Here is a 20,038-nt window from a genome sequence, read left to right on the forward strand (position 1 = left end):
GAGAGTGAGTCACATTCCACAGTTGTTACATTTTGTTTTGCTTAAATGTATCTATCTAAACTTCGGCTGTGGGGAGCAGTTCTCTCCAGGAACTTTAAAGCTCTGTGTGTAACCCTTCCGATGCTGGTCTAGTAAAAAAAAATGCTGGTTGCATATAATATGCTGTAAATAATGTTTTAGAGCAAAGTTGAAATGCAGGGTTATATTCCGCTTTAAAGAGGAACTCCAGTGAAAATAATGTAGTAAAAAAAGTGCTTCATTTTTTACCATAATTATGTATAAATGATTTAGTCAGTGTTTGCTCATTGTAAAATCTTTCCTCTCCCAGATTCACATTCTGACATGTATTACATGGTGACATTGTTACTGTGGGCAGGTTATTTAGCTATCTCTAGCTGCTCTGTCTGTTACAGACAGCTAATAACAGCTATTTCCTGTCTCTGAACATTGTTACATTGTGGCAGTTTGCCAGCAGTACCGCGGTATTCAGAGCCTCTTGTGGGAGGGGTTTCAGCACAAAATCAGTCACACAGCGCCCCCTGATGGTCTGTTTGTGAAAATCATTGTCTTTCTCATGTAAAATGGGGTATCAGCTACTGATTGGGAAAAAGTTCAATTCTTGGTTGGAGTTTCTCTTTAAGTTTACCGATTTAACTACTTTAGGTTACAGGTCAAATGAATGAAGGAAGTGTATAATGTGGAAGGAGGTGGGCACTCCCGTTTCATAGACAATTAGTAAGCACCAGGGGAATGCAATATGCATAAATACGTAACATGTTGGGAGGATCCTCATGCCCGATGAATCTGGAAGTGAGGACGAAACTAGTATGGCTGAGTTGCTAAATCTGAGCATTACTAAGCTGTACAGCCATGTGAGGTTTGGATGGGAAAGGGAGGCAGAGGGACCAGTATAGCCAGCGGGTCACCGTGGTTTTATGTACAGTAGATCAATAAGGTTTATTGAAAAGTTTTTTTTAAGTAATCATGTTTTTAATGGATATGAAATATCCATACATTTGTCTTTGAGATTACCTTGATATGCTGAGTCTGTGAAGTGGAAAAGCTAAAGGACAGACACTTGCCGGTTGGGGTGTGTTCCAAATGAGGGGTGTTAATCCAGTGGTGTTAACGCACTGGTGAGACTTGCCATGTCAGGTGAAATGATACTGTGTGAACCTGCCTTGATAAGGGGTACGGTTTGGCGACCCCGAAACAATTGTTGGATATTTTGCATGGTGATAGCATAAACGGCTTGTGAAGAGCAGTTTGGTGTGCTAGCCATCTTTTGGACTTGTAAGTGAAGCGACACATTGCAGAGTTACCCTTTGTTGGCTCCCTTATATCTTTTATTAGACCATTTTATAGATTTAAAGAATTTAGAGACCTGGAAACACTGTAGTGATTGAACTATTGGTTCAAAAGTAAAACTAAGTAGCATATACCATACATAAGAGTGCAATCATACATCTATGCATAAGCAGCTTACAGGTTACTTTGACAAGCATTGCAAACATGAATGAATCAGTTAAGCATTCAAGTGTATTCCTATGGAGATGGAAGAAGGGTCAGAAGGCAACAGATAATGTAGATTACTAAAAAATGCAGTTTTATAAAGTCTGCAGAATAAGCAGCAGCGGATATGCACTGATAGACAGCAAGCCTCTGCCTACATTATTAAAGATACATCACCTTATGTTCATTATCAAAATGCTAACAGACTTGTGATGGCAGTCTCTGCTAGGCTGTTTTTACGTTTGTGCATTCCATGCTGGACAATTGTGCTCCATCGCCATCCCTATCCCCTTCAGATAATGAGAGTAAAGAGAAATCAGGACATGTCCAACTCTCTTTTCTTTATCTTACACAGGAGTACTTGGCTAAGCTAAGTGTTCCTCTGCATAGAGCTGAAGGCCTAGGGATAACTGAATTCTGTCTGCACGTTTAATTATTCTCACAGGTTTAGGTCATAAAACAGATCTAAAAATGATGGAAAAAAAAGGCTGGTACTAACTGTAACACACGGGGTTGGTGTGAGGTTGGGAAACACAAAAGTGGTCCAGCAAACTTGGTCTGGGGTTTATTTTTTATGTCTGCTGTTAGTTCACATAAGCTTACAGCTCTCTTTACGTAGTGAAGGATGAGTGGGCAAAACCTAAACCAAAACTGAGCATTGGTGTACGCGGGCCTCTGCCAGCAGTGCTCCACACCCCTCTACATCCTCTCGATACTTCCATCCTTCTGCTCCTGATACATCCTTTCGTCTGTAAAGTAGGAAGTATTGGGAGGATATAAAAGGGGAAACTGAATTTTGTTTTTAACCACTTATACTTATAAGTAGTATCAGAACATAGTGGAGGCTGCCTAAAGAGCAGAAAATTATTGGCTGTGCATCTGAAGTCAATTGCATCCACCATAGATTTGTTATGTGCAATTTGACAGACAACACGCATAATACACATTCCTGAAGTAGACCAAATCATGTATCAAATGTGCTCAGTATGCAGAAACTCTAGATTCAAACACATTAATTTAATCTAGGATTTTCTAGTTTCAACCACAAGACAATTATGACGACTAATGTTTTTCATTGTGCATCATACTATAGAAGCTCACTGGCATGCAGGAAGCATATTGATTTTTCCCTGCCATGTCCTTACCTGATACTGAAGGGCAGAAGCTGAAATCATTATTTGCCGGCATACTGCTTGACTTGGATTTTTTTGATTCATACTTCAAACGATCTGAAGAAAAAGAGAGCTAGTTTAATCGTCCTTGTTTCCCCAACACAATGTGTTTCGGCAAATGCTTAGGCTGCTTTTCCACTTGCTGCGATCAGCTTCAAAAAGTGGACTGCGGCCGTTTAGCCGATTGCAACAGCTAATTTTCCATTACCACGATATGATTTTTCCTGAAACCCAATAGTGGCGCTGCACAATTTTTGGTGCGATCGCACTTGCTACTGGAAAAGAAGCCTTAAAGTGAACACGAAGTGAAAATAAACTGATGCGATAAACAATTACATTTATTCTATTATTCCTAAAATCTACTTTTTAAAGTATTTCATGGATTTATTTCATATTTAAACATGAACAAACTAGGTTGAATGTTTTACTGTCTCTAATCAGTGACAGCCAGTAATGCCTATACATTAACTCTTCCAGGCAGCAAAATAAAACAAGCAAAGCAGCCTGGTTATTAATATGTTTTGTACTGTACATACACTAGTTTATCTCATGTCACATGTCGCCTCGGGTACACTTTAAAGCGGAATGAAACCCAACATTCCTTCTTTGCTCTAAACAATAATTTACAGCATATTATATACAACCAGCATTTTTTTTTTTACTAAAACAGCATTCAAAGGGTTACACACAGGATTTCAAAGTTCAGTGCCAGGAAATCTGAACCCATCCCAAGTGGAGATAATGTTATCTTGTGTTCACTTAATTGTATTAAGTGAGGAATGTGACACATTCTCTGACTGTGCAGAAGCTCCTGGAAAGACAGATACTCAAAGTCTTTCTGCACACAAGCTTACACATCATTGCATTCCAGAGGTTCTGGAGGTGTGTTTAGCTTCTAAGGGTAACAATGGTTAATTTGCATATTTTCAGCAGTGATGCCCTGGGAGACATCTCGGAGCACATTCCAACCTGAATTATCGCAAATTCTTTCTGTTTTAAGAAAGCAAACTTTTGTTTTCCATAACATTTTAGTAAGGGGGCTTTTAGGACCATCGTAGCCCCTTACACACACCAATGATTTCTGGGTCACCATGAGCTTGCTGGTTAGTCTGTGCCTTCAATACATAATGAATAAAACCAGTTATGAATAAAATGCAAGGTCAGCTCTCAAAGAAAAAAGCTGTACTTTTGGAAACTTGTAATTTCTAAATGAATAATAATACGTATGCAAAAATGCAAATATGATAACCGTATAGCATATAAAAAGTGGGAAACCATGTTTTTATTGAATATTATGTCAGGGTTTTATACCACTTTAATGAGAAATTGCACTGTTTAGAAAACCACAGTTAAGCTCCATCCATTGCAAGACTTAATGGCAAACCTTTTTTCAGCGTGCCTACTTTCACGAGCATATAAAACACAGCTATTCCCACGTTTCCTATAGTCCTGGTAGACTTATTTGATGGTCATCAGATTAAAGCAGGTGTTAAAAATGAGCGAGAGTGCCTGCTCTGTTCAGCTAATTGTGTACACAGCATGGTGGATGTTTCTGAACAATCTGTACCTCAAATACACAGCAATTTGAGCTACTCGGAAAAATACATTTTGAACAACACGACATTACAAAAAAACACGTGCAGCACAGATCTCTGTCTATGGCAATTTAACCACTTCAGGATTCTCGGTGCGTATATGTACGTCCCTGAATCCTGAAGTGTATTTCATGGAAACAGCCGCTCGTATGAGCGGCCGTTCCATGTCAGTTCACGGAGGGTGTCTCCGTGAACACCCTGCGAGCCGATCGGCGGCTCGCAGGGTAAATGTAAACACACGGGGAAGATCTTCCCCGGTGTTTACATGTATACGGCACTGCTGTGCAGCAGCGCCGTAGAGGAGATCGGCGATCCCCGGCCTCTGATTGGCCGTAGTGTTGTCCGGATCACGAACGATTCGAATCTTTGATCCGAATCTATTTTGTGAGTCGAATCATCCGAATCATCAAAATGAGTGATTTGGATCGCAAAAGGGGCGGGGCCAGGAGCAACACGCCCCCTCTCAGCGGGCAGCGGGGTCCTGGAAGCAGAGCAGAGATGGATCGCTCTGTTGGATGGGAGCCAGCCTTGCAGGGACAGGTAGATGAGAGAGAGGGGACATGGGTGCCACTGCCAGATATGTGTAGAGCACACATACTGGCTGCAATGTGCTGCCCATTACAGGCTGTCTGTTCCGTAGTTGTGCACAGTGAACACATTGGAAGCTTTTGGCTCAGCTCAGCACAGCTCAGTAACTTTGCAGGCACTGTGATTGCAGCGCAATATGATCCTCCTGCACTCGGCACTAAACAGCTGCACTGTAACGTCTGGGAATGCTTTCTTTCACTGTTCGACGTTTGCTTTCAAAGTACACAGATGAGCATATAGGTGGAATACATGTAAAGCATATGATTGCAGCATGTGGGTATTGTGTGCAAGCAAACATTTCTGCTCTCTGCTCGTCCCTCCTCCCTTCTCTGTCCACTCCGTGCCCTCTGTCCATCTTCTCCCCTTCTCTGTGTGTCCACCCCCTCCCCTTCTCCTGTCCTGCTAGTCATTTCACCCCCGAATGCTTTCCTTGTAAAATGATCCGAGATTTGGATCAAAGATCCGGATCTTTTCAATGATCCGATTCGAATCATCCGGATCATTGAAAAGATCCGAACTTCCCATCTCTAATTGGCCGGGGATCGCCGGCATCTGATAGGCTAAAGCCTATCCCATCAGGCGCAGGACGGAAATCCGTCCTGCGCCGCTCACAGGGGGAGGGAGAGGGAGGGAAGGGGAAGGAGGCCAGGAAGCGCTGCGGAGGGGGGCTTTGAAGAGCCCCCCCCCCGCAAGCGCAAGCAGCCGGCGGCGATCAGACCCCCCCAGCAGGACATCCCCCTAGTGGGGAAAAAAGGGGGGGAAGTCTGATCGGCCTGGCTGCAACCTGATCTGTGCTGTGGGCTGGAGAGCCCACGCAGCACAGATCAGCACAAAATAGCGTAGTACAGAAGTGGTTAATAACAAAGATGTTGTTTATCTTTTAATATTCAGTGCTTTGCAGTGCTGGGGAATTTTAAAGTTTTCCATTTAGCAAGAGAAGGGTACAAACCATTAGAAAGCAAAAGGGTGACACGGATCCAGATGTTCACAGTTTCCATCTGTTTCCCAAACTCTGCTTTACAAAGTACTATCAGCACAACCTTTGTACAGCGTAAATATCACCAGTGGCACACAACTCCACTGCCGACCCAGAATCCAGCCACTATCATCTCCAGGACAGGCTTTGGAACCCATTGAAGGGCAACTGAAGTGAGAGGGATATGGGAGCTGTCATTTATTTCCTGTTAAACAATACCAGTTGCCTGGCAGCCCTGCTGGTCTATTTGTCTGCAGTAGTGTCAGGATAACACCAGAAACAAGCATGCAACTAATCCTATCAGATCTGACATTAATGTCAGAAACACCTGATCTGCTGCATGCTTGTTCAGGGGCTATGGTTAAAATGATTAAATGCAGAGGTTCAGCAGGATAGCTAGGCAACTGGTATTGCTTGAAAGGAAATAAATATGGCAGCCTCCATATACCTCTCATGTCGGTTGTCCTTTAAAGCCATTGCAAGCATTTTCACTATACTATCTTAAAGTGAGGTGTGCATATTCCTCACAATGCAGCTCTGCAGAGAAAGAGCCCTACAGCCTGAGCCGAGTAGACCAAGGACATCTTCCACCAGTGGGGTGTTTTTAACAGTTTAGGAAACAATTGTTAAAATCAATGGGGGGAGACTGAGCCATGTATTCCAAAGTACTGCTCTTTGTAGGAATACCAAGGCATACTAATGGCAAGCTTCACATATCTCTGCAGCCAAATATCTGTTTCCTGGTCAGAAAGTATTGGTTCATTTTTCTTTATTAAAGAAGACCCATATTTAACAGACTTAGTGGTCCAATTAAGTCTGAAATGAAAACGTAATAAAAACCTTCCCATGCAGGGCCATTTTTGGAAACAAGCATTACAGGTGCCTTCCTGGGGCACCATCAGTACAAAGTGCATGCCCCCTTTGCAATGTATACCCCTATACTAGTCATCCACTACTTGTTGGTACCTAGTACTAGAATTTACCTGCCTGCCACTAGAATCTAACAATCCTTACCTGCCTGGCACTGCAATCTACCTATCAAAAAATTTAAAGGGAAGGTTCAAGCAAAATAAAAAAAATGAGTTTCACTTACCTGGGACCTCGGAGGTCGGCGGGCCGCATTGCGTACATTTTTACGCATTCCCGCTAGTGCAGGAACATTAACACATACATTTTTACGCATGACTGGTTCAACGCGTAAATTTTTACGCATTGGACCAGTAATGCGTAAAAATGTATGTATTAATGTTCCTGCACTAGCGGGAATGCGTAAAAATGTACGCAATGCGGCCCGCCGACCTCCGAGGTCGGCAAGCTGCCAGCGGGGGACTGGAGCAGCAGTGAGTGACTACGAGGGCACAGGGTGGCTGCATGGGGCTGGTAGAAGCCCCAGGTAAGTGAAACTCATTTTTTTATTTTGCTTGGACATTCCCTTTAAGAAGTTGCTCGAGTACAAGGAATAAATGAGCTCAGCACCATAAGTTACGTTACAGTGATGATTTAAATGCTCTACTAAGTACTTTGGGCATTTTATCAGGGCTGTGGAGTTGGAGTTGGAGCCGAGGAGTCAGAGTCGGGGCAATTTTGGGTACCCAGAGTTGGAGTCAGTGATTTCATAAACTGAGGAGTCGGAGTCAGGAGTCGGGTGGTTCTTGTACAAAATCCACAGCCCTGGTAAGTATTAGACTAAGGAGTCTGAGTCGAGGAGTCGGAGCCATTTTGAGTACCTGGAGTTGGAGTCGTGGTTTCATAAACTGAGGAGTCGGAAGATTTTTGTACCAACTCCACATCCCTGCAATTTATGAGGTTTTAAATAAATAGCTCATATGGTTTGCATTGAAAAGAGCTTCTCTTTTGATCTAAATATATATATCTCGATGATGGTGCACTCCTGATGTAATCCAGAGAACGCTATTTAAATAATTACCTAAACATTGCTATTTAAACTGAAATGTTCTGTTTTTGCTGCAGTGGAGGAAAATAGTGGCATCTGCATGCTCCTAGGTGGCTGGCAAGCGGCTTCCAGTCTCCACTAAAAAGGTAAACATTAGACAATGTATTTCTTTGAGAATGTAGTGTGTGTTTCTATCCAGTGAGCCTGTGTCCATCAGGTAAAAGGAGCCATTTTGTAGTCACTATAGACTTTAGCACTCTGGCCATTTAGTGCAGTCCATTTTTTTTTTGAGGGGGGGGGGGGGGGCTGAAACTTTATATATGGACAGTAAGGACCAATTAATTTTTTAGGACTCACGCTTAGAGGGCCCATTTCCCCTTTTGTCTCACAATGCTGTGTAATGGCTGTGCATACCCCCCACCTTTTGTAAAAACCTAATTAGCTGTTATACCCGCTTGTCTTATATCAAGTGTTGTATTGTATACTCTGTATTGTTATACCTTGTATGCTATTGTACAGCGCCACGGAAGATGCTGGCGCTATATAAATCAATAATAATAATAACAATAATTCCCATTGTAAACGCAAAACCGTTTTGCACGGGTGATTTTACCGCAATTAGCTTAGTAAAATCACTGTACACTCTCGCGATTCCCGAGCAATCGCGATTAGCACTTTTTAAGCACTGTATCGTGATTGCTCCAGAATCACGGTGCTATATGGACCACGGTTTGCAATTGCCGTGAATTGCCCACGATCAGAGGCAATCGCGGCAGTAAGATCATTGCCATATAGTTAATTTTGCGCTAGAGCTTTAAAAAGCGCCAGCGGTTCGGGGTTTAGCGGTAAACGGCCTCTAATCACAAAAACAAATATTGCAAACATTCATTCTGTAAAAGTGCTTAAAATAAAGCTTTTGTTAGTATTGACATGGAAAATATCTTCTTAACTCAACTATTCGGTGACCCTTTAGAGATGCATCCTGCAAAAGGATTTACCTTACTGGACACCTGCAAGCCACAAATGGGCATAGCAATACTACCATTAGATCATGAAGTGCTTAGTATAATGTGTTATGAAGAAGCTGCTGTGGTTCTTACAGCTCTGAACTACAAAACCACTTACAGAAAGTAGATTATGTCTTTATAGGTCTTTTGAGAAAGGATAGAGTACGGCTGGTTAGTGCTATATGCAATACTGCACAGTAATTTACCAGCTTGTTTCATTAGCAGCAATAGGAGCTATTAATTATTGATTGGAAAGCTTACATTAGGCCTACCTTCTGATTTCTTCCCAGAAAATATTTAGCTGACCATTTCCTGAACAAATTCACCATGATCCAGTAAAAAGCTGCAATCTCAAACTAAAGTTTTATTTAAAGCAGACATAAAGTCAAAATTTTCTCTCTGCTCAAATATATTGCCCACTCAATTATAACTGCTAAGAAGGAGCCTGTCATAAGAGAGTGCCTGTATATTAATAAAAACGTATTCCTCCATGTCCTGCAGCCTTATCACAAGACTGAAAGCCATGTCACACTCCACTTCACAAGACTGGAAACTGTGCCACATTCAGGCTATCTGAACTGGATATGACATTCGATATTACAACATGACTGCTTCTAGCAATAGCTGTGCTGTAACCTGAGAGACAATGGCATCAATTCATCAAGCATTACCGCATTTGGTAATGCTGAAAACAGCTGATTTTACCAAGCACTTAGGAAAGTGTCGATTCATCAAGGCTGTTACCGCATGAAAAGCTGAAATTACCAAGCAGTGAGGTAAATTACTGAATTGTGCAGTACACACCTAAACAAATGTCAATAAATGCCAATTCATTAACAGCATACGATAAAGCCCTTTATAATTACCGGCAGTTCTCCTCTGTTGGAATCAGTATGGGACTCACAAAAATCACAGGAGCAGAGATGATTACCTATGATTGACAGGAGCAGAAGCCAATAGAAACAGCCCCTGTCTCCTGCTGGCCCCTATGATTGGACCCGAAGCCTTCTCCGGCGGATCCAGCTTTCCTACCCCCCCCCCCCCCCCAGGCAGCGAGCAGAGAGATTGGAACAAAAGACGCTTCCTATGCCTCCCTTCGGCAGTTTAACCACTTAGGTTCCTGTTTTTACAATGTTAGAGAGTTCAGTGGCAATCAATAAGGAAGGGGTGCTTTGTGTTAGGCATGAGGAGGGGGGGGGGGGGGGGGGGGGTGAGTGATAGGCACTAGGAAGGAGGGGGCTCAAGCGGCACCATCAGGCACACCACTCACATGGCGGTTCCGCAACATGTACTGCAGATTTGAAACAGTGACCTTAAGGCAAGGGTGGCATCTTGGCCCAAAGTTGGGGAACGAAGCTAGCAGCTGTTGCAGTGTGACTAATAGGGATGGCCGGCCAATAAGATGCTAAGAATTTTCCAACTGATGACATTTTAATTTCTAAGATAACATTATTTCTCTTTAAAAAAAACACATATAAAAGATCTTCTTTTAAAAATGTAGACTTCTTGCACATATTGAAAACACTGGTCACATTATAAAGGTTGTTTGAAAAAGAATACTGCAGAAAAGAACAGGAAACATATGGTAAAACGTATAATAAATTTGCAATTGGCAGCCATGTGGAAAATGTAGAGTTAGCCTGATGCAAAAAAAAAAAATGGAGGCGTGAATGCGTGGGTGTTCCATGTCCTTTACATCAAACCCAGAACAGTCATCCATTTAAAGGGGTTCTTCCGCGAATGAGGAAAAAAAAACAAAGTGGTTTATGCATAATCTATTAAAAATCCTTCTAGAATAGTGTGAAAAGTTTTTCAAAAAAATGTATGGTTTCTTCAATACAACATGTAATGTAATCAGTGACGGATGTCGGAATGTGAGGCTAAACCATTTGTTAGGGGTGGTTTTTTTTGTACTTTCATTTCACAAATATAACTGCTGCTGCCTACCTAGTTTTCATTAGTGTAATCCAGGGCTGTGATGAATTGCTGTTGAATTGCAGTTATAGCTGTTAAAATAAACGGCTCAGCTGCTCTGTAGTTCCTTGTTGTACTTCCTCACAGAGAGGACCCCCCTCCCTGCAGGCAAATGTCAGGCAGATGTCGGGGCAGCTCCTCATCTCCTCCGTAAGCACATCACATGTTTACCTGTTGCCCAGCAACCAGACTCCAGCGTCTGTGCAGAGTACTTCCTATCCTGCACTGCATGAGTCATCTGTTCCTCCCTGCTGTGAGAAACGTATAAAATAGGTGGCTCCAGCTTCTCTGAAGGAGTTATTTGTTATCATAGTCTGTTTCCCCTTATCTTATGTGTTAGCTGCCAGAACTACTAGTTCAATGTTATACAGTGTGTCATGCCATTTGTTATTTAGCTGCAAAGAAAAGCAGCAACAAAAAACTGTCTTTTTACACTTTGTTTTTTAAAGTTTATGTACATTGCAATAAAGTTTTGTAATGGATGCGCTATATATATATATATATATATATATATATATATATATATATATATATATATATATAAAATATGTGTGTGTGTGGTGTGTGTATATATATATATATGTATATATATATATATATATGTATATATATATATATATATATATTTATGTATATATGTGTGTGTGTGTGTGTGTATGTGTGCATGCTTGGTGGGGTGGGGGGAAACTGGTGTAGGATGATGTGTATGCTAAGGCCTAGCGCCTATTTATTAAACGAAACTTCAAACAACAATGAGTTCCCTATGATATACTTACCGGGGGCTTCCTCCAGCCTCTTGAAGCCGACACGTCCCACCCCACATCTCCGATCGCAGCTACCAGCCCGGGGTTGTTCGCCGTGTACAGAAGCCGAACGTGAGGTCGTCCTTACTGCGCCTGTGTTAAGCGCTGCTGTCAATCAAATCCACGTTGTCTGCAGCTTACTGCGCAGGCACAGAACTACTGCGCAGTACGCTGTGCATAACGTGGACTTAATTGACAGCGGAGCTTAACACAGGCGCAGTAGAGGAGGTCGGACTCTGCACATGGCGCGGACCCTAGGCTGGCAGTGGCGGCTGCGTTTGGAGATGCGGCTTGGGACATGGCTTCAAGGGGCTGGAGGAAGCCCCCAGTAAGTATATCATGGGGAATTAGTTTTTGCTTGATGTTCCTTTAACCTCCTTGCCGGTCTAAAAAATCCGGCAAGGAGGCAGCGCCGCACTTTTTTTTTTTTTTTTTTAAATCATGTAGCGAGCCAAGGGCTCGCTACATGATAGCCGCTGAGCGGCAGCATCCCCCTACCTACTCCGATCGCCTTCGGCGATCAGAGTATGCAAGAAATCCCGTTGAGAACGGGATTTCTTGCAGGGCTTCCCCGGTCGCCATGGCGACCGGGCGGGATGACGTCACCGACGTCATAGACGTCGTGACGTCAGAGGGAACCCCGATCCGCCCCTTAGTGCTGCCTGGCACTGATTGGCCAGGCTGCGCAGGGGTCTGGGGCGGGGGGGGGCGGCTCGGCGCGGCGGGTAGCGGCGAATCGGCGGCGAGCGGCGGCGATCGCAAGTTACAAGCAGCTAGCAAAGTGCTAGCTGCTTGTAACAAAAAAAAAATTATGCAAATCGGCCCAGCGGGGCCTGAGAAATCCTCCTGCGCAGGTTACCCCGAACTGTGTTCGGGATAACCGGCAAGGAGGTTAAAGGGTCTTCCAACTAGTGCTCATATATGTTTGTATATTTTTTTTTTTCATTGAACGTATTATGTTTATATTTTTTTGTAATTATATGTACATATGTATAAAAATATGTATAAATACATATTTATATACGAATCCTCTATAAGAATCTCTGTGTGTCCCAGCGTCACGCTGTCCCTGTGTAGCTTGGTCCGTGCTTTATGCTACTGCGCATGTAGCCTCAGATAGACAGGAGGACAGGGCCAGGGTGCCGGCCGGGCGTGTGAGCGGGCGGCCGGGTGTGCATGCGTATGCAGTAACATGCGGCGGGGCAGCGAGAAACACAGACCTAGAGCCCGTTTTTAAACGGGTTTGGGTCGGCTAGTATAGGTATATTTATATACATTTTTATATTTGCATATATGCATAAATATATGCATATATGTATAGGTTTATACTTAGAGACACTTTTAAAAAAAGAATCTCCCCCTGACAGATACTTACCTCGGGAGGCGGAAGCATCAGGGTCCCAATGAGGCTTCCCCTTTTTCTGTAGCTTAGGGGAATCCAGCGCTGGCTCCCCCAAAAATGCTTCGACAAAGCCTGACATTTACTGCGCAGACACGGCAATATTTACCTGCCGTAATCCTGCGTAGGCGCAGTAGTGGCTGTTCGTTCAGGCCAAGGCGGAAATTGTTGAGCCCGATCGTATCCGCTGTACTGTCAAGGCGCAAAGCACTCGCACCTGTGTATTAGAGCGGATATGACCGGGCGTGGTTATTTCAGCCGTAGCCCTAATGAAGAGCCACCACTGCGACTGCGCTGGTTTGCGGCACAGCGGCAGGTAAGTATTTACCTCATCGTTCTGCGTGGGGTCGCAGGGCTGGATTGTCGGAACGGGGAAGCCTTGTTAGGATCCAGAGTCTTCCACCCCATGAGGTAAGTATCCCCCAGGAGAGGGGTATTTTTTCGTTACAGGTTTTCTTTAGATATGTCATAATATGTATATGCATATAATTATATGTATATTTAGCAGCATATGACTATCTGAATAGCGATATACGTATATGTGTATGCAGGGGCGTAACTAGAAATCACTGGGCCCACCTGCAAAACTTTGGATGGACCATACCCCAGGTATTCTAACCGCCACCCTGCGTATTCGTGCTCTCAGTATAAATAGCTAGGTATAGTTGCCCCCAGTATAGGCAGGTACAGGTGCCCGCCCCCGGTATAGCCAGGTATAGGTGACCTCAGTAGAGTTAGTATTAGGTGCCCCCTGTATAGATAGGTGCCCCCAGTATAGCCAGGTTTAGAATGCCTCAGTATAGCCAGGTATAGGTGCCCACAGTATATCCAGTCATGAATTTCCTCAAGTATAGCTAGGCATGGATGCCCCCAGCATATCCAGGCATAGGCGCCCCCAGTACAGCCAGGTATAAGGGCCACACACAGCAGCGGGGAGGGGGCCCTTTCCCTCCCTCTTCAGCGCTCTCTCCTCCAGCATTAACAGCAGCAGCAAGCAGGCAGGGAACAGTGAACACGGACATACTTCCGCGTTCCATGCGACACAGGTTCTTCTCTGTTTGCGCTTGACGCTACTTCCTGTTTTCTAGAAAGTAGCGTGAGGCACTGTCACAGAGTAGACCAAACCTCTGTTGCATGGAATGCGGAAAAGGTATGCCCGCGTTCACTGTTCCTTGCTCGCTTGCTGCTGCTGTCAATGCTGGAGGGGAAAGTGCTGAAGAGGGAGCCTGAGGTGAGGGAGGAGGGGAGTGGGCCCCCCCTGACTGCCTCTCTGTGTAGCCATAACTCCTCCATCATGCAATGCGCGCCCACCAGCACCCCCCAAAAAAAACAACCCTAGGCAGGTATCCCGTGCAGGCGCCCCTGTGTGTATGCGAGTGTGTGTGTGTGTGTGTGTATATATATATATATATATATATATATATATATATATATATATATATGTGTGTGTATTCATTTTTGATCTTACTCAGAGATACACACCAAGCCCCTCACTCCGCTCCTCCAATGAACTTCGCCTGACCGTCCCCCGCCTCATCCAGTCCCATGCACGCCTCCAGGACTTCTCAAGAGCCGCTCCAACACTATGGAACTCCCTACCTCCACCCATTAGGGCAGCCCCCTCCTTCAACACCTTCAAGAAGGCCCTCAAAACTCACCTTTTCACTCTGGCCTACCACCCCTCACAAGTGCTCTAAACCCACAGCTGAACTCTGGTCCCCTACCTCTCATGTCCCTACCTCTCCCTCTAGATTGTAAGCCTTTGGGCAGGGTCCTCCTCCTTTTGTGTCCTACCTGATCATTCACCTCCATTACTGTAAACCCATGCTATGCATTTGAGTGAACCTAACTTGCTTAATCTCCATGCTCCCATCCAGTGACTGACTAAGCATTACCTTGTACTCATACTGTGCTGTGTGATCTGTTTTTCTTGTATTCCTGTACTGTCATATTGCTGTATGTCACCCCTAAATATTGTCTGTAACCTAAAGTAATGTCCAGCGCTGCGTAATATGTTGGCGCTGTATAGATACAATAAAAGAATATATATATATATATATATATATATATATATATATAGTGGGTTGCAAAAGTATTACTGCCACAAACATGCATCAATTTTATTGGAATTCCACGTGAAAGACCAATACAAAGTGGTGTACATGTGAGAAGTGGATCGAAAATCATACATCATTCCAAACATTTTTTACAAATAAATAACTGCAAAGTGGGGTGTGCGTAATTATTCGGCCCCCTGAGTCAATACTTTGTAGAACAACCTTTTGCTGCAATTACAGCTGCCAGTCTTTTAGAGACTACCAGCTTTGCACATCTAGAGACTGAAATCCTTGCCCATTCTTCTTTGCAAAACAGCTCCAGCTCAGTCAGATTAGATGGACAGCGTTTGTGAACAGCAGTTTTCAGATCTTGCCACAGATTCTCGATTGGATTTAGATCTGGACTTTGACTGGGCCATTCTAACACATAGATATGTTTTGTTTTAAACCATTACATTGTTGCCCTGGCTTTATGTTTAGGGTCATTGTCTTGCTGGAAGGTGAACCTCCGCCCCAGTCTCAAGTCTTTTGCAGTCTCCAAGAGGTTTTCTTCCAAGTTTGCCCTGTATTTGGCTCCATCCATCTCCCCATCAACTCTGACCAGCTTCCCTGTCCCTGCTGAAGAGCTGCACCCCCAGAGCATGATGCTGCCACCACCATATTTGACAGTGGGGATGGTGTGTTCAGAGTGATGTGCAGTGTTAGTTTTCTGCCACACATAGCATTTTGCATTTTGTCCAAAAAGTTCCATTTTGGTCTCAACTGACCAGAGCACCTTCTTCCACATGATTGCTGTGTCCCCCACATGGCTTGTGGCAAACTGCAAATGGGACTTCTTATGCTTTCTGTTAACAATGCCTTTCTTCTTGCCACTCTTCCATACAGGCCAGCTTTGTACAGTGCATGACTAATAGTTGTCCTATGGACAGAGTCTCCCACCTGAGCTGTAGCTGTAGTCACCATGGGCCTCTTGACTGCATTTCTGATCAGCGCTCTCCTTGTTCGGCCTGTTAGTTTAGGTGGATGGCCTTGTCTTGGTAGGTTTACAGTTGTGCCATACTCCTTCTATTTCTGAATGCTCGCTTGAACAGTGCTCCGTGGGATGTTCAAGGCTTTGGAAATCTTTTTGTAGCCTAAGCCTGCTTTAAATTTCTCAATAACTTGATCCCTGACCTGTCTTGTGTGTTCTTTGGACTTCACGGTGTTGTTGCTCCCAATATTCTCTTAGACAACCTCTGAGGCCCTCACAGAGCAGCTGTATTTGTACTGACATTAGATTACACACAGGTGCACTCTATTTAGTCATTAGCACTCATCAGGCAATGTCTATAGGCAACTGACTGCACTCAGATCAAAGGGGGCCGAATAATTATGCACACACAACTTTGCAGTTATTTATTTGTAAAAAATGTTTGGAATCATGTATGATTTTCGTTCCACTTCTCATGTGTACACTTTGTGTTGGTCTTTCATGTGGAATTCCAATAAAATTGATGCATGTTTGTGGCAGTAATGTGACAAAATGTGGAAAACTTCAAGGGGGCCGAATACTTTTGCAACCCACTGTATATATACATACACACACACTCTCATACACACAGGGGCGCCTGCACGGGATACCTGCCTAGGGTTGTTTTTTTTGGGGGGTGCTGGTGGGCGCGCATTGCATGATGGAGGAGTTATGGCTACACAGAGAGGCAGTCAGGGGGGGCCCACTCCCCTCCTCCCTCACCTCAGGCTCCCTCTTCAGCACTTTCCCCTCCAGCATTGACAGCAGCAGCAAGCGAGCAAGGAACAGTGAACGCGGGCATACCTCTTCCGCATTCCATGCAACGGAGGTTTGGTCTTCTCTGTGACAGTGCCTCACGCTTCTTTCTGGAAAACAGGAAGTAGCGTCAAGCGCAAACAGAGAAGAACCTGTGTCGCATGGAACGCGGAAGTATGTCCGTGTTCACTGTTCCCTGCCTGCTTGCTGCTGCTGTTAATGCTGGAGGAGGGAGCGCTGAAGAGGGAGGGAAAGGGCCCCCTCCCACTGGCGTATCCAGACGGGGGGTTCTGGATGTATGGAACACCCCCCTGAGACTCCTGTACCTTTAAAAAAAATTCCCTGAAATCACTGAAGCAGACACAGAGGCTTGCCTGCAGGGTCTGTGGGAAAAACTCAGCTCTTTCCCTATTGTAAAGACTGCATGTAGACAGCTACATAAGGTATTTATACCAAAGGCAAAAAGCAATGACCTCAAAGAAACCGCACCAAAACAGCTATATCAGTAAGCAATAGACCATCCTTTATTGAAAATACAAACATAAAAACCATTAAAATATGGTGGGGGAAAATGTATAAACCCACAGTATCGGAGAACCGGAGGAATTAAAAAGTGCTAGTGTTAATATTGAAGAACCTCAAATTAGCATAAACGTGGCACTGACCGTGTATCAATATTGTGACACATACAAAACCAACCATAAATTACATACCTGTACATGTGCAAATAGCATGAATAAATATTACAAATGCATAATATGAGTAAAGGGAGAAAAGTGTGATAACACCAGGAAGGGAGGAACCTCCTGAAATAGTATTGTAGAACCAGAACAGAACCAGAAATCAATCACATAGTAATCATAGTTTGTGAGCAATATAGTAAAGTCAATAGAGTGAGATACAGACTGTATAAGAATTGTATAGGGAATAAGAGTGAGGTCAACAACCAAGTGAATAGGATCCTACCAGTACAGTGTCTCCACGGGTCCCCACCGCCGCTATCGCGATTCGCCACGTATAGCGAAATAGTATAGTATAGTGAAAAAGCCACGCTATACGTGGCGAATCGCGATAGCGGCGGTGGGGACCCGTGGAGACACTGTACTGGTAGGATCCTATTCACTTGGTTGTTGACCTCACTCTTATTCCCTATACAATTCTTATACAGTCTGTATCTCACTCTATTGACTTTACTCATTGCTTTTTGCCTTTGGTATATTTACTGTATTTTTGACCATTCTGCACATTACAGACCCACCCTTTGCTTATACATATAGGGTGGCGTATTGATTGTAGGGGATGGTGCTCCCCGTATTGCTTTTTGCTTAACGAGCTACATAAGGTATGTCACAGGCTGAAAAGTTTTTGACAGTCCCTAAACTCCAGGAGGGCTGCCTGCAGCTTGTGTGAGAGGCTGACCATCCCTTACATTCTCCACACCCCTATGGACAGTATACCTATATCCTTCCCCTATTCCCACAACCCCCCCCCCCCCCCACCACCATGTTGTTAATGTTATTATTATTATTGATTTATAAAGCGCCAACATATTCCGTGGCGCTGTTAATGTTTTGTTTTTGCTTTGGCAATGCTAAATGTATTTGGTCCTGCCAATAAAGCTTTTTTGGATTTGGCTGGCAGGGACAGGAGACACAGTGCATGCAAGTAGCCTCTGTGTGATGTGGGACTGCAATACAGATACGCTATCTGCTCTATCTCAGTCTCTCCACTCCACCTGGGGGGCAATCTCCCCCCAGGTCCCCTTTCATTCAGTGATTTAGGGCTGGTGTCTGGTGTATTCAGGTTTGTTGTTGTAAGGCAATGCAAAATACTAGGCTAGCTGATAAAACTGCAATTAAAGGGCAGGCAAGCTGGTAAATATACACAGCATGATGCAGAGCTTGCCTGGAGGGTCCGTGGGCAAAAATCTGTCTCTCCCCTATGTTATAATGACTGCATGTGTGGATAAGGTGTTAAACAAGGTGAACATTTTTTGACAGTCCCTAGACTCCAGGAGGGCTGCTTTCTGACTTGTGTGAGAGACTGGCAGGGACAGGAGTCTTATTACAGGCAAGTAGCCTCTGTGTGATGTGGGACTGCAATACAGATAATGCTCCATCTCAGGCTATTCTCAATTTCTCTCCACTCCTCTTCTCTCTGGGCTAGTGCACGCCATTATCACAATAGCAATCGCTAGCAATTAGTGAGTGCGATTTTCAGAGCGATTTCTGAATGAATCACTCAAAAAAATGCTACATGCTGTATACCTGCGATTTTGAAAAAAATCACAACGCTGCTGTGGGAACATTAGCCAAGCGCTTTTTAAATCAATGTTGATTTGAAAAACGCTCAGAAGCCCTCTTGGTGTGCACCAGCCCTCCCTCATTCACCTTTGTTTCCCTCTTTCCCTAGTGCTGGCTGGCTGTGTCTTCTTGTCATACAGGAAAGCTAAATAAAAGTGCAATCCTGGTGAGGCAAATTATTATTATTTAGTATTTATATAGCGCCGCCATCTTCCGCAGATGCATATATCCCTGCATCATATGGGTATCGCTTGCGCTATGTGACATGTGACATATTCCACTGAATTGTCCAAACTAAGTCTATCTCCCGTTCCTCTCTCGGGGAGTTGTTCCAGCGCTGTCCCCTGTTCAAATTTGCTGCTTCCAGAAGCCCTTTAGAAACACTTGTATCCTTGAGTACTTCCAAAGATAGGCAGCTCCGTAATACGCCAGCGCACTTTTGTGCATAGGCAGTATGGAGCCACCTGTATTCGGAAGCACTCGGGGACATAAGTGCTTCTGGACCTTTCAGGAATCCCCCCCCCCCCCCTTAAAAATCCTGCGTTTGCCCCTGCCTCCCCGCCGCTGTGTGTGGCCCTTATACCTGGCTGTACTGGGGGCGCCTATGCCTGGATATGCTGGGGGCATCCATGCCTAGCTATACTTGAGGAAATTCATGACTGGATATACTGTGGGCACCTATACCTGGCTGTACTGAGGCATTCTAAACCTGGCTATACTGGGGGCACCTATCTATACAGGGGGCACCTAATACTAACTATACTGAGGTCACCTATACCTGGCTATACCGGGGGCGGGCACCTGTACCTGCCTATACTGGGGGCAACTATACCTAGCTATTTATACTGAGAGCACGAATACGCAGGGTGAGGGTTAGAATACCTGGGGTATGGTCCATCCAAAGTTTTGCAGGTGGGCCCAGTGATTTCTAGTTACACCCCTGCATACACATATACGTATATCGCTATTCAGATAGTCATATGCTGCTAAATA

At 44.3% G+C, this 20,038-nt stretch overlaps 1 protein-coding gene across 6 annotated transcripts in view; it reads right to left on the reverse strand.

The window, feature by feature from the left end:
* Nucleotides 1-20,038, reverse strand: part of CUEDC1 (CUE domain containing 1) — a 228,980-nt gene that overhangs the window by 41,051 nt on the left and 167,891 nt on the right. For all 6 annotated transcript variants that reach the window (XM_068269335.1, XM_068269338.1, XM_068269339.1 and 3 more), the window contains exon 7: nucleotides 2,658-2,741. In XM_068269335.1, the coding sequence (XP_068125436.1) occupies nucleotides 2,658-2,741 (84 nt within the window). The remainder of the gene's footprint in view (nucleotides 1-2,657; nucleotides 2,742-20,038) is intronic.

This window comes from Hyperolius riggenbachi, chromosome 2 (assembly GCF_040937935.1).
Source record: "Hyperolius riggenbachi isolate aHypRig1 chromosome 2, aHypRig1.pri, whole genome shotgun sequence".
Taxonomy (NCBI): Eukaryota; Metazoa; Chordata; class Amphibia; order Anura; family Hyperoliidae; genus Hyperolius; species Hyperolius riggenbachi.